Source organism: Saccopteryx bilineata, chromosome 2, assembly GCF_036850765.1.
Source record: "Saccopteryx bilineata isolate mSacBil1 chromosome 2, mSacBil1_pri_phased_curated, whole genome shotgun sequence".
Classification (NCBI taxonomy): Eukaryota; Metazoa; Chordata; class Mammalia; order Chiroptera; family Emballonuridae; genus Saccopteryx; species Saccopteryx bilineata.
In genome coordinates, this window is record NC_089491.1 from 20,883,497 (window position 1) to 20,895,603 (window position 12,107).

General features: G+C 50.7%; 1 protein-coding gene across 11 annotated transcripts in view; it reads right to left on the bottom strand.

Annotated features, from left to right (window-relative positions):
* The window catches only part of ZNF618 (zinc finger protein 618), a 184,111-nt gene that overhangs the window by 137,741 nt on the left and 34,263 nt on the right, over positions 1 to 12,107 (bottom strand). Inside the window, exon 1 of one of the 11 annotated variants that reach the window (XM_066256430.1) lies at positions 2,647 to 2,671. The exons of the other annotated variants lie outside the window; for them this stretch is intronic. Within the exon in view, the coding sequence (XP_066112527.1) occupies positions 2,647 to 2,658 (12 nt within the window). The 5' untranslated portion in view covers positions 2,659 to 2,671. Of the gene's footprint in view, positions 1 to 2,646; positions 2,672 to 12,107 lie in introns of those variants that run through there. 11 annotated transcript variants of the gene reach the window in all.

Below are 12,107 nucleotides of genomic sequence, written 5' to 3' on the forward strand. Positions count from 1 at the left end.
CCAAATGCAATATGCAATCTTGGACCCAAAAAGGCTGTTAGTGGGACCACTGGTGAAATCTGAATAAGGTTTGTAGATGAGTTCATAGTATTGCATTACTATTAATTTCCTGTATTAACATTAACTTCGTAATATAATTGGTGTATGATACTATGATTATGTAAGGCGCTAACGTTTGAGGAAGCTAGGTGAAGTGTATATGGAAACTCTGTACTATTTTTGCAAATTTTTATAAGTCTGAAATTCTTTCAAAATGGAAAGTTGGAACAGAGTAATGCTTCTCTGGTTGGGCACCAGACGAAAGTGCTGGCTTGCAAAAACGAACTGTATTGTATGCAAGATGCTCACCTTGCAACGCAACAATCGCAGTCAGGCGGGCGGGCAAGACGCTCTCATTTTGAGAGGAACTGAGAGAACAAGAGTTCTCACCTCCTAGTCATCTGCCCGGGGGCACCTGCCCGCTGCACACGTCATATTCTCCCCGATCACATGCATATTTGGTGCGATATCACGATTCCCATTCATCAAATCATGTCCCTGCTTCAACACCGGGGGACGATTTTCAGATTACTGTACAGTTCATATCCACAACTTAACAGAGGACATCTGACTGCAGGAGTACAACAAACTGAATTCGGTGTTAAGCTTTTGTTCTATACATTTCGTGCTGGGACCTGTTACTTCCTACCTGCAACTGAGCCCTTCACTGGTACCATGAAGGAAGAAACAACAAACTGACTCTAGCAGAAAGACGTGCAATCGCCTCGTCCTGCCCACGTGGTCAGCTACTTGGTTTTCTGGGTCTGGCTCAACCTGGGATTTTTTATTACAGCCATATAACATGGTCATATTTTCTGCCCATAAAATTGTCCCTGGGTCATACAATGGAACCAAATTGATCAATATTTCACAGTGCTGTTACAAAAAAAAAAAAAAAAAAGGCTTTCTGGTGTTCTCATGCTTTCCCCCAAAGCCACAACACACAGACACACACACTCACGTAAGAACAGCCCACCTTCATCAGTAAAAGGCAGTAATATCTCCCCATAATAATGCCGTTAAGATAAACGTGATAAATACCCACTAGGTACCTTCATTCATTCACTCAACAGACAGTTCATATACATTTACTATGTCAGGCCTTTGCTGGGAACTGAGGACAATGGTGAAAGAGACAGACACAGACTGTGGCCTCCTGCGGCTTAAGGCCTACTCATGCTCATTTTCTTGGTGAGCGAAATTCTCCTCCTTGGTTTCAGGGTCCTCCACCAGGACATCTAGTATCTGTTCATCTGTCCATCTACCCACCTCCCGTTATCCTTCTCCTCTTCCTCCTCCTCACACCCCACACCCCTCCATCCCTCCACTCCCCAAATACTCTGTTCAAGTAGACCACCTGCTATTTGCATCCTCCCTCAGAAGATATTTTAAACACCCTGAAATACCACTTGCATACCACGCCTCCCTCAATTAGACTCTTTCTACCTCTTCATTAGAGCCTAGGATGTCCACTCCTTTCCCCGCAGCCTATCTCAGTATTAATCACACCACAGGGTCACACATCCCTCCGGCAGGTGTCTATGACCCCCACCCCCGAGCCCCCTCTCTCCCCCGCTACACCCCTCGGCATCCCCAAAGCTAAAAAGGGGCCAACAGCCTGACTTCTTAGGAGCTCGCTTTACCCTCTGTCCTGTCTCTCTGAAAACAGTAGCTCAACGGCAAGGACTGTGACCACCGTTTCAAAATCCCGTCCATCACAGGGCCGGCAGGACAGAAGCCCTGGGTGACACGCGGCAGGGGGCTGAAAAGCGCCCTCCAGAGCACTGCCTGACGGCCACTGGGGTGGGCAGCAAGCTACAGGGAGGCACTTTCTGTCCACACCAACTCCAGCTTCTTGCACAGAGCCCGATGCATAGTAGGCCGTCAGTAGGTAGGTAGGGGTCAGTTGTTGCTGAAACTGTTGATCTTTGAAAGTTTTGTTGAACAAACAAGACACGACGTTCCTCTGTGGTTAATGGAGAAGAAACAAGCAATTACATGCTGTGCTCAACACTGGGGAAATTCTTCTTAGAAAGGCAGGGGTACGGATTTCAATGGGCCTGGGGCCCTGCAGGGAACTCCCACAAGTAAACCAGGCGGGGGTCCAGCGTGGGGAAGAGAAGGAGATGGCCACCCACTCCTGCTGACCGTTGCCGGTGGGAGGGCATGGCCACCACTGCCCAGGTGTCCAGGCTGTCGAAACAAGTGGGAAATCTGAATTTTTTAAAGAGAGGCAACTAAGTCAGCTATTGTGGCCAGAGTGTAATCTCTGTGCAAACCCTCCTCCCTCCTCCACCCAGCCTCCCCCATCTTGTTTACACCAGTTTTGAACAGAAAAAGGTGTTTTTATAATTAGCACAGTGTTTATATTCCAATGAGAGCCTTCAGAGGGCTTAAAAATAGATCTGAGTCCTTACACACTTCAGAATTCTTCCCCTAAAGATCGTGTTTACGCTAGCATTTTCCTTGGCAACCCTTCTTTTGAAAAGGTCAGCTGCAGTTCACAAATTCTTAAACGGGCAGCTCCGAATTATTGGGATTTTGTAGCGCACGTTCAGGCAGCTTCCAACCCCCCACCAACAGCGTGTCCTGCTGATAAATACTCACAAAGGGAACCATGACAAGAGTATATTCCCGATCTTGAAGGCTGGGCAACTGGAGGGCTCTGGGATCCTAGGACAGACACGGACTCTGGTTTAAGAAAAGTCAACGCAGGGGGCGGGTGTAGACACCGCGTTGCTGAGCGCAGGTCTACCCAACTCACTGAATGGGTGTTCTCAGGACAAACAGAACCGGAGAAACTGCCACCTAGAAAAGCAGCTCTCTCCCAGGGCAATATTTCAGTGTTTAATAAGTCGCTTCCCCTCAGCCAGCAGGTCATTAAACAAAAGGTGTGCTGGGAGAGCGGAAGTGTGGCTGGGCTGCAGGAAGCTGAGTAAACAAAGTTCATCTCCCTTCTGTACTGCCGGACTTTTCAGAGCCTTTCAAGGTCCAGCGGCAGAGCATGCTCCATTCACAAGTTTAGCTGGCCCTAAACTCTTCCTCCCCTTCTCCTTCTCCTTCTCTCCCTTCAGACCACCCAGGGAGCAGGCTGCCCATACTGACTTTCAGGGATGAGGGGAACAAGCTCAAACTCCTAGAACTGGGAGGAGAATGGACTTGCTCGAGACCCACAGCTGACGGAGGCTACCCTCAGCCCCAGGACCACGGCCACCCTTCCTCAACACCAGCACTGCCTGGCCTACTGTTTGCACGGCTGAACAAGATGTAATCTGACAGAAGATAAGAGAGTAACTCTAGTGTCCAAGCACCAGGGAGCAATTTCCAAATTCCCAGCCGCTCTTGTACAGACGGCTCAAAAGGCTGAGACCAGCAGCTAGGCCCAGCGCTGCATGCAGGAGCTGGGTCTAACAGGCCTGGCGAAACCATCAGCCGACTCCTCTTTCTGGTTCCTCCTGTCTGGACAGTGACGAGAGGAAGAGAACACTTTGGTGTTTTCTTTCCCGTGACTGCAGTGTTGCTCGTTGTAGAGTCTGGCCGGGAGTCGCAGCTTTAAACACGTTATTGGAAAAGAGCAGTCAGCCACAAGGACCCGGAGAGAGGGCAGCCCCGATTCAAGTTTCAACTCTACCACCTGCTCGTGGGTAGGCTGCTTGGCCCCTGGGAGCCTTGGTATCTTCGCCCTTAAGAGTGGAGGACACCACGGCCTGCTGAGAGGAGGGACTGAATGAGACGCTACAAGCAGTCCCATAGCTGTTAGGGGACCAGCACAGGTGTTAGGTGCAACCCAGCCTGCTCACTCTCCTCTCCAGAGCCGGCACCTCCCCTTTGGGTCAGCTGTCCTTACATCCACCCCTGGAAACTGACCAGATGAACTTGTGGTGAAGGAGGGGCAGAGACTGGGCAGCGCATCTGGAGTGACAGCTGTCTCTGACCAGAAGAGACGGGCAAGTCCTAACAACTCTGGTGCCAAAGGGGCGGGGGCTCAAAAGCCAGTCCGTCACTTAACGGTACAGCCGGGGAAGGGAAACCGAGGCCCAGGGGAGGTGGGATCTGCCTCAGCACACGCACCAGGTCGGCGGGGGCACCAGACAGGGCCTCCGACCCCCCCCTTTAGGGCGCCCCACTACGGGGGGAGGACTCGAGGAAGGTGATGCGGCGTCCCCAAACCCTCATCACGTTCCACTGATTTTTTAATAGACTTTAACAATTTACTGACACCAGTGGAGCTTATAAAGTAGTTTAATTGAATTAATTAGCAGTCATGACTTACTCCTGAGTTCCCCCTTTGGCTCCGGGGAGGCTGTGCCAGCCGCCTGCTTAACCCCTTGCGTCCTAGAAAGGCTGTCACTCACTCTCACTTACAACAATTCATCAAGGTCTTCACCAGTTTCTTTGCTCTTACCCTGTCCCCCACCTGTATGCCAGCACCCAGCCCAGTCTGCACCCGCCGTCTGCCTGCCCCGAGTGGCTGCAATCCCATCCTAGTAACACTATGATGGTGTAAATATAGTAAATGAATGAAGCCTTCTCCTGCAGGTTCCCCCAGGTGACAGGGACAGCAAGGGGAGGGGGTCAGCGCCCCAGCACGGGAGCCAACCACTGGCCTGGACTGGGCAATGGTCACCCATCCCCCACTGTCCCATCTCCACAGCCCCAGAGGAGAAGGGGGTTGATGCCACTCCCAGGGCCGTGCACGACCCTGCAGCATCAGCACACCTGGCCCCGGTGCGGAGGCAGCCTCCTGAGCATCACCCGCACACACTGAGTCAGAACCTCTGGGGAGAGGCCCGGAGAGCTGTTCTCACAAGCCCTCTCCAGGTGACACTCACACACTCAAGTTAGAGAAGAAGGGGTCCGGGCGATCACTAACACTCCTTCCAGACGGAAAGTCTGGGGAACAATCCAACACGTGGAAACCAATTCACTTACAAGGTACTCTTCACAGTGTTCTACAGGACAGGGAAAACCGGAAGGAGCAACTCACCCCCCAGACAGGGCACCGGTGGGTATAAACCAGGGTACAGCCACTTCACGGGACACATACAGCCAAAGCCACAGGGCTTACAAGAAAACTGGGAAACCCTAATTATATGATGTTGAATTTTTGTGTTTTATTTTTTAAGCAGGAGAAAAATTGTATCGCACATATTGATTAAAAATAATAATAATAATGAAAAGGAAAACAATCAAAATGTAAAAGGTATAAAAGCATCAGGTAGGGATCTACAGGTAACTTTCTTCCTCAGACTCTTCTGAGTTTTCTAACTTTTTCTATAAAGAGCATGTGCTACTTTTTAGAATAAATTAAACCAAACTGTTTTAAACAAAGATTCTGAGAAGATATCACTTAGACAGCAGAAAGTTCTAGCCCTGGCCATTTTGCTCAGAGGTAGAGTATTGGCCCGATATGTGGATGTCCCGGGTTCAATTCCCATTCAGGGCACACAGGAGAGGCGACCATCTGTTTCTCCACCTTTCCCCCTCTACCCTGTCCCTTCTCTCTCCCCTTCCTGCAGCCATAGCTCGATAGGTTTGAGCACATCAGCCCTAGGCACTAAGGATGGCTCTCTGGAGCCTCTGCCTCAGGCACTAAAAATAGCTCAGTTGCAAGCATGGCCCCAGATGGGGGTTGCCAGGTAGATTCCAGTCCGGGCATATGCAGGAGTCTGTCTCTATCTTCCCTCCTCTCACTTGGAAAAGAACAAAGCAGAAAGTCCTATACTAACTTGGAATTCACTCAGCATTTGGGCTTATCACTCACTCACTGACCCTGCACACAGTATGTGTGGAAGAAGAGATGGATGGATGGACGGATGAATGAAACCAACTTCTCCCCTGACATTTCATTGAGTTTTTTAAGTAAAAACATAATGGTGAGGGGGGGAACCCCAAAAGACAGACCCAAGACAAAGGAAAACTCACATGGTGCCATGAAGGTGTCCTGAACAGCACCTACCTCACACACACGCTTTTTCCTGGACGCACCTGGCTGGCAGAGACACGCTCACTAAGCCAGTAATAAGTCACTGTTTCCAGGAACTTCTGAGCCCCTGAAGCTGGCGCTGGGTGGCAAGTTCACCCCAGACAGCACAAGGTAAGTGGATGCATAGGAATCAATAATTACAACGTGGAGAGCAGGAATCAGGTGAACAAACACTGGGCATGGGTTAGAAGCTGGGTTAGAGGCCAGGATGGGGCTCGCTCCACGCTCCACTCTTTTGGTGGGCTGGGAGGCCATCACACCAACTGCCCCAGCAGGAGGGACGCAATGCACAAGTGTGAAGGTGGGAAACCATGGGGGGGGGGGTGTCTATGAGAGCCAACTAGTACGGCAGGGTCAAAGGCAGCATGAAGCGGGGGGGGCACAAAGATAGGCTGGGCCGGGAGTACTGGGGGTAGGGTGTGAGACGGGAGCATCCCTCCTCCAAGCAGCAGGGGCCTGGGACAGAGAGGTTGGACAGGAGGGGACAGGGGAAGGATGGTTCCCGCTCTGCCACGGCAGAGGTCCTTGATGGGGTCGGGTCACCCGGCAGGCAGAGGGGCAGAGCTGTGCCTCGAGCCCCAGGCTCCCGACTCCCACAGACGTGGCTTGGGCACGAGGATTCACTGGCTTAGGGAATAAAAGGTGAGTGACACGCAGAGGCCTGCTGGGTGCCAGGAGGTCCTACAGGACCCAGGGAGAAAAGCACACCAGCTCTGGTTCCCTTCTCCCCTAGGCTGCGTGGGCCAGCACACAGCACCAGGAAAGCGCTGAGTAGCTGCCCAGTGGGCTCTGGAGGCCACATTTTCCTAAATCTCAGGATAAGTCAACCAGCAGCAGAGTGGAGGACAAGGAGTGGAGCGATCATCCCAAGCCACCTGACCCTTCTCCTTCCTTGTCCCCAAATTTTGTTGTCAAGACCCATGAGACCCAGAGGGACAGGGACACAGACTTCCAAGCAAGAGCAACAAGCTCTCTACATCCCGGAATAACCCTGGCTGTGGGCAGCAGCTGCTCAGGGCGAGCCTTGGTCTCCCTTTAGCATCACACAACAGCCATGTGTGAGAAGACCACCAAGTCCAACCAGCAACTTTCCCAAACGGACACCTCAAGCTCAGAGAGGGAGAGGTCCTTGACGGGGTCACACAGCAGCGGAGGGGCAGAGCTGTGCCTCAAACCCCAGGCTCTGACTCCCAGCCCAGCTCAGACTCCCAGCCCAGCACAGCCGTGGCTTGGGCACAAGAGGATTCACTCACTGGCTTAGGGAATAAATGGTGAAGGGCACGGTCCTGCCGGGTGCCAGGAGGTCCTACAGAGCTGGATCAGAAAGAACTGAAACATGGCCCTGGCCGGTTGGCTCAGCGGTAGAGTGTCGGCCTAGTGTGCGGAGGACCCGGGTTCGATTCCCGGCCAGGGCACATAGGAGAAGCGCCCATTTGCTTCTCCACCCCTCCGCCGCGCCTTCCTCTCTGTCTCTCTCTTCCCCTCCCGCAGCCGAGGCTCCATTGGAACAAAGATGGCCCGGGCGCTGGGGATGGCTCTGTGGCCTCTGCCCCAGGCGCTAGAGTGGCTCTGGTCGCAACATGGCGACGCCCAGGATGGGCAGAGCGTCGCCCCCTGGTGGGCAGAGCGTCGCCCCCTGGTGGGCAGAGCACTGCCCCTGGTGGGCGTGCCGGGTGGATCCCGGTCGGGCGCATGCGGGAGTCTGTCTGACTGTCTCTCCCTGTTTCAGCTTCAGAAAAATGCAAAAAAAAAAAAAAAAAGAAAGAACTGAAACACAGTGATGAGGTCCCTGTCGCTAGAGGGGCTCAAGCAGAAGCTGGACAGATAATCACTTGGCAGGAATGATGCTTAAGAAACTGAGGAGCATGACTCAGCTGTTGGGGTATGTTACGACTCCCCCGGTTAAGCAGACTGAGAAGCCGTGTCTGCTAAGGCACAGGGATGAGTCTGAGCAGTGCTCTCCACACTGGGTCCCACTCCTCTGGCCACCTCAGGAGCCACCCAGGGGAGTGCGGCAGCCTGGCAGCTTGGCAGCTGAGGCCCTGCCTCCTCCCACAAAACTGCTTGAATTTCTTTTAAAATCAGAACAAAGAAGCTGAACTTTTAGGTCAGAGAAAATGTTTAACATATAATGTTAATATACTCATCTTTATACCAATCCAGTCATAAAATATAACTTTCCCTATTTTTTATGGAGGAAGGAGCCCACAAAAAACCAAAGTGCCTCAGGGCCCACGAAAGTCATAAATGTGGCCCTCCTTCCCCAACTTCAAAACTCATTTTTATCTAATCTACTTGGCTCCCATGGTAAGAGTTCATCTATGAAAGGCTTCTTTGGCTAAAACAATGTTTGAAATCTTGTGAGTAAAAATAATGTTTTTCTCGACGACGTTTTAGGGTCTCGACTTATGAACAAATGAAATCTGACGCCGATGAGTCACTGAGCTTTCCCAAGCCAAAGGCCCCATTCCTGACACAGCTGTGCCTCCCCGTTCTCAGGGCCAGTCCTGATGTGTCACGGGCTTTGGGGGGGTCAGCGTTTCCTAGGAAGAAATGTAGACACACTCCGCGTTACCCTTTCTTTTCACGGTATTTCCAGGGTATGTCTTGAGACACAGCAAATGCTAGATGGAACAGAACAATATGCTGACCTTTTCAGAAAGGGACCCCACCCTTCAGGCTGGCTCCCCTTATTCTGAAAGGAGCAGTTCAAATCTGAAGGAGGGAAATCCTCGAAACTGGATCAACATGGTAAATAGTCCCATCGGGAGACGGGAACAACTCAGCCGACTCAGAGTTGCCTCTGTGGGGCCCGCAAACTGCAGTGTATGAGGATGAGGACTGCGGAGGCATCAGTTAACACCTTGGATTCGCGACCTCGCACCCCCCATGATTCAGAAACAGCCGGTCTGAGGATGGGGTTGGCATCCACTGGCTGCTCTAGTGAAGGAGGTCCCAGACCACCCTCAGAAAAGTCATCTAATGATGATGAAAGGGGGTTTCGGGGAGTCACCAGCCTGCTGGGCTCTTGTTTCCTGGTGCCAACCGGGAGGTAAGGCTCACCCCACCGGACCTCTTGATCAGTAGCCCCAGAAGTGTAATGGGCACAGCATGGCGGGTTTCTCTCTCCACATGTAACACACACACACAAATCCTTTGCTCTCCCAAAGCAAACCTCCCAGGAGGGTTCCCCTCCACCCTGAGGCTGAGGCACTGAGGCTCTGGTGCTGGCATCTCCCCCTATCTGCTCCGTGTCAATGTGGTACATTTCTAGGCCAGACTCAGCTCTGGCAAGAGGGAGCAAAAGCCAGGAAGCTTCACCTGCGCCTGGTATTGAGAGAGAAGAGCTGATGGCCAGAACCTGGGAAGGACGGAATGCCACTGTCAAAACAAGGCCAGATGAGACAAGCACCAAACAGGCCTGCGAGAACCGTGAGCAATGGCGCTCTAGACTGTCCAGAGCCAGAGGGGTGCAGAAGACAGTTTCGTTTCTGCCTACTCAGCATCCCTTCATCCACAACAGACTATCTCATTGTTCCAGAAACCCAAGACCTAAGTGGTTTGATGAGCTCTCTGCAGGCCCCGCCTCCAGAGGGAGAATCAAATGACCCGTGTCCGCCCAATCAAAACAGCACTCCCTCCTGGCACTGTGATTGGCCAATAGGAGTCTTTCTTGGGCCTTTGGTTGAAACTGTTGGGAAACAGGTGCTTTCTTTCCACTGGGACTACTCTAGCTTTGCTACAGCCATTTCTGCCATCACCTGGGGAGAACTTGCTTCAAGAATAAGTCAACACAAGGAAACAACAACTGAGAGATGGAGAGCAACATATTTCTGATAACATGATCTAAGTATTGGGGTCCAGCCCCGGACTTTTCAGCAGGTACTCCAATAAGTGATAAGTGTCCCCTTCCGGTGTAAGCAAGTTTGAGATGAGTTTCTGAGGTTTGCAACCCGAGGGGTCTCGGCAAAAAGGAATGCTCTGTTGTATGAACTGGCAGATTTGGTTTCAAGCAGAAAGAATCCTCGCTTCAACCTTGAGCAGGCCACGCCCCCTCTCTCAATTTCCATTTCATTCCAAGCCCTTAAGGTTGAGGTGGAGAATTAAATTATATTGCAATGACTATATGAAGCACGTGCGATATTGTTGAGAACCTATAAGTGCTCATTAGATGTCAGGAAAGTAGTGGCCTATAGGAAGACATCCCCATGGGACCCCCACTTGCTAAGGAAATAGTAATAGTCCTTCGATGCCCAGACTGAGCACGGCTGGGCAGAGCAAAAGTACCATCAGAGAGCCAAGTCAAAGGAGTAACAGCCAGGAGAGGCCCTTTCTTAAGAACCACAACGTTTGGCAAGTTCCTAGCACTTTACAGAGCTCAAAGTATCATATCACCATGTGTTCCCCAATACCACCACAACCCCTGCCATTAGAATAAGACTCTCCAAAGTACAAGGTGGTACAGGCTTTACCAGGGCCAATGTGGTAATATCATTAAGATGGAGAGTCTTCGACCCGACGCTGCCTCTTCCAGCATGCTAGCTTCCCAGAGTATCCCCGTAAACGCAAAATAATACTGACTGACGTGCTGCTGGCCCCTAGTCACGATGGAATAACAGGACAAAATTTACCACCCACTTTAAAGAACTAGAAAATTGGATAAAATGTGTGAAATAATAAATTCTAGACATTGGGCAACAGGCGGGCACGACAGTAATCCCTGAGAGGCAAAGCGAACAAGGTGGGTCCTATGATTGATTGTCCCGGCTGGCCACCTGGAGGACGTCCAAGCTGCAGTGCAGAGAGGGGGCACCCAGGCAGAGTTCAGGAGTCAGAGTTAAGAATTGTGGAGGAAAAGGAGGCAAGAATACGCATGTTAGAGAAGCAGAGGGAGAGGGGGGTCCAGAGAAAGAGCTTCGATCTTCAGCTGCTTGCGCACGGGTCCCCACACGCACATTAGCAAACGACCTGAGCCTGGAGCAAGAACCACCAGAAGGAGTCCAGCACAACGCTTCCCCAGAGCTCACACAGGGCTAAGAGTAGTTCACATTCCCATCCCAACAGCCAAACGGAGAAATTTCATAACAGACAGGGCATCAGACTGACTACCCAGAAAGTTATGCCCTCGAGAGTGGAGAAAAATTATCTCTAGACAGGGGGGCTGGAATGCCATTTCTGTAAGGGCTAGACGGTCACTATTTCAGTCCTTGTGGGTCGTTGTGTACTAAAAGCAGCCATAGACGATACACAAATGGATGAACATAGCTGTGGACCAATAAAATTGTATTTACAAAAACAGGTGGCAGGCCAGATTTGTCCCATGGCTATAATTTGCCTGCTCTCTTCTAAAGGCTGCTCTAGTCCTACACAACAATTAACTGCTGCAGTAGGCAGAATAATGCCCTGCAAAACTGTCTACATCCCAATCCCCAGGCCTGTGAATATGTCAGGATACAGGCAAATGGAATTAAGTTTGCTAATCAGACGTCCTTTAGATGGGGAGATTATCTTAGAGATTACCTGAGTAGGCCCAATGCCAAGGTCCTTCTAAATCAACAAGGAAAGCAGGAGAGAGAGAACCCGAGAGACGGCAGCATGAGAGGTACTCTGCCCAACTTTGCCGTCTTTGAAGATGGAGAAAGGGGATTCACAGGTCAAGGAATGCAGGTCATTTCTAGAAGCTGAAAAAGAAAACGATTTCTTGCCTAGAGAACACAGCCCTGCCCACACCTTGGTTTTAGCCCAGTGAGACCCATCTTGCCCTTGCAATTTCCAGAGCTATAAGAAAGTAAATTTAAGTGGCTTTTAGCCACTAAAATTGTAAAATTGTGGTGATTTGTTACAGCAGCAACAGGACACTAATACCACAGCAATAACATAAAGCACAAACATATTTAAAGGAATATTAAAACATTCAGAATTGAATAATGTGACATTCACAATGTCTGCCAATCAAAAACCACTATGCATGAAAGCAGCAGAAAAACTAATTAATAGGAACAGACCCAGCAATGGCATAAATAATAGACTTTAAGGACATAAAATAGCTATCATTAACATATTCCATAAATTTGAGAACATA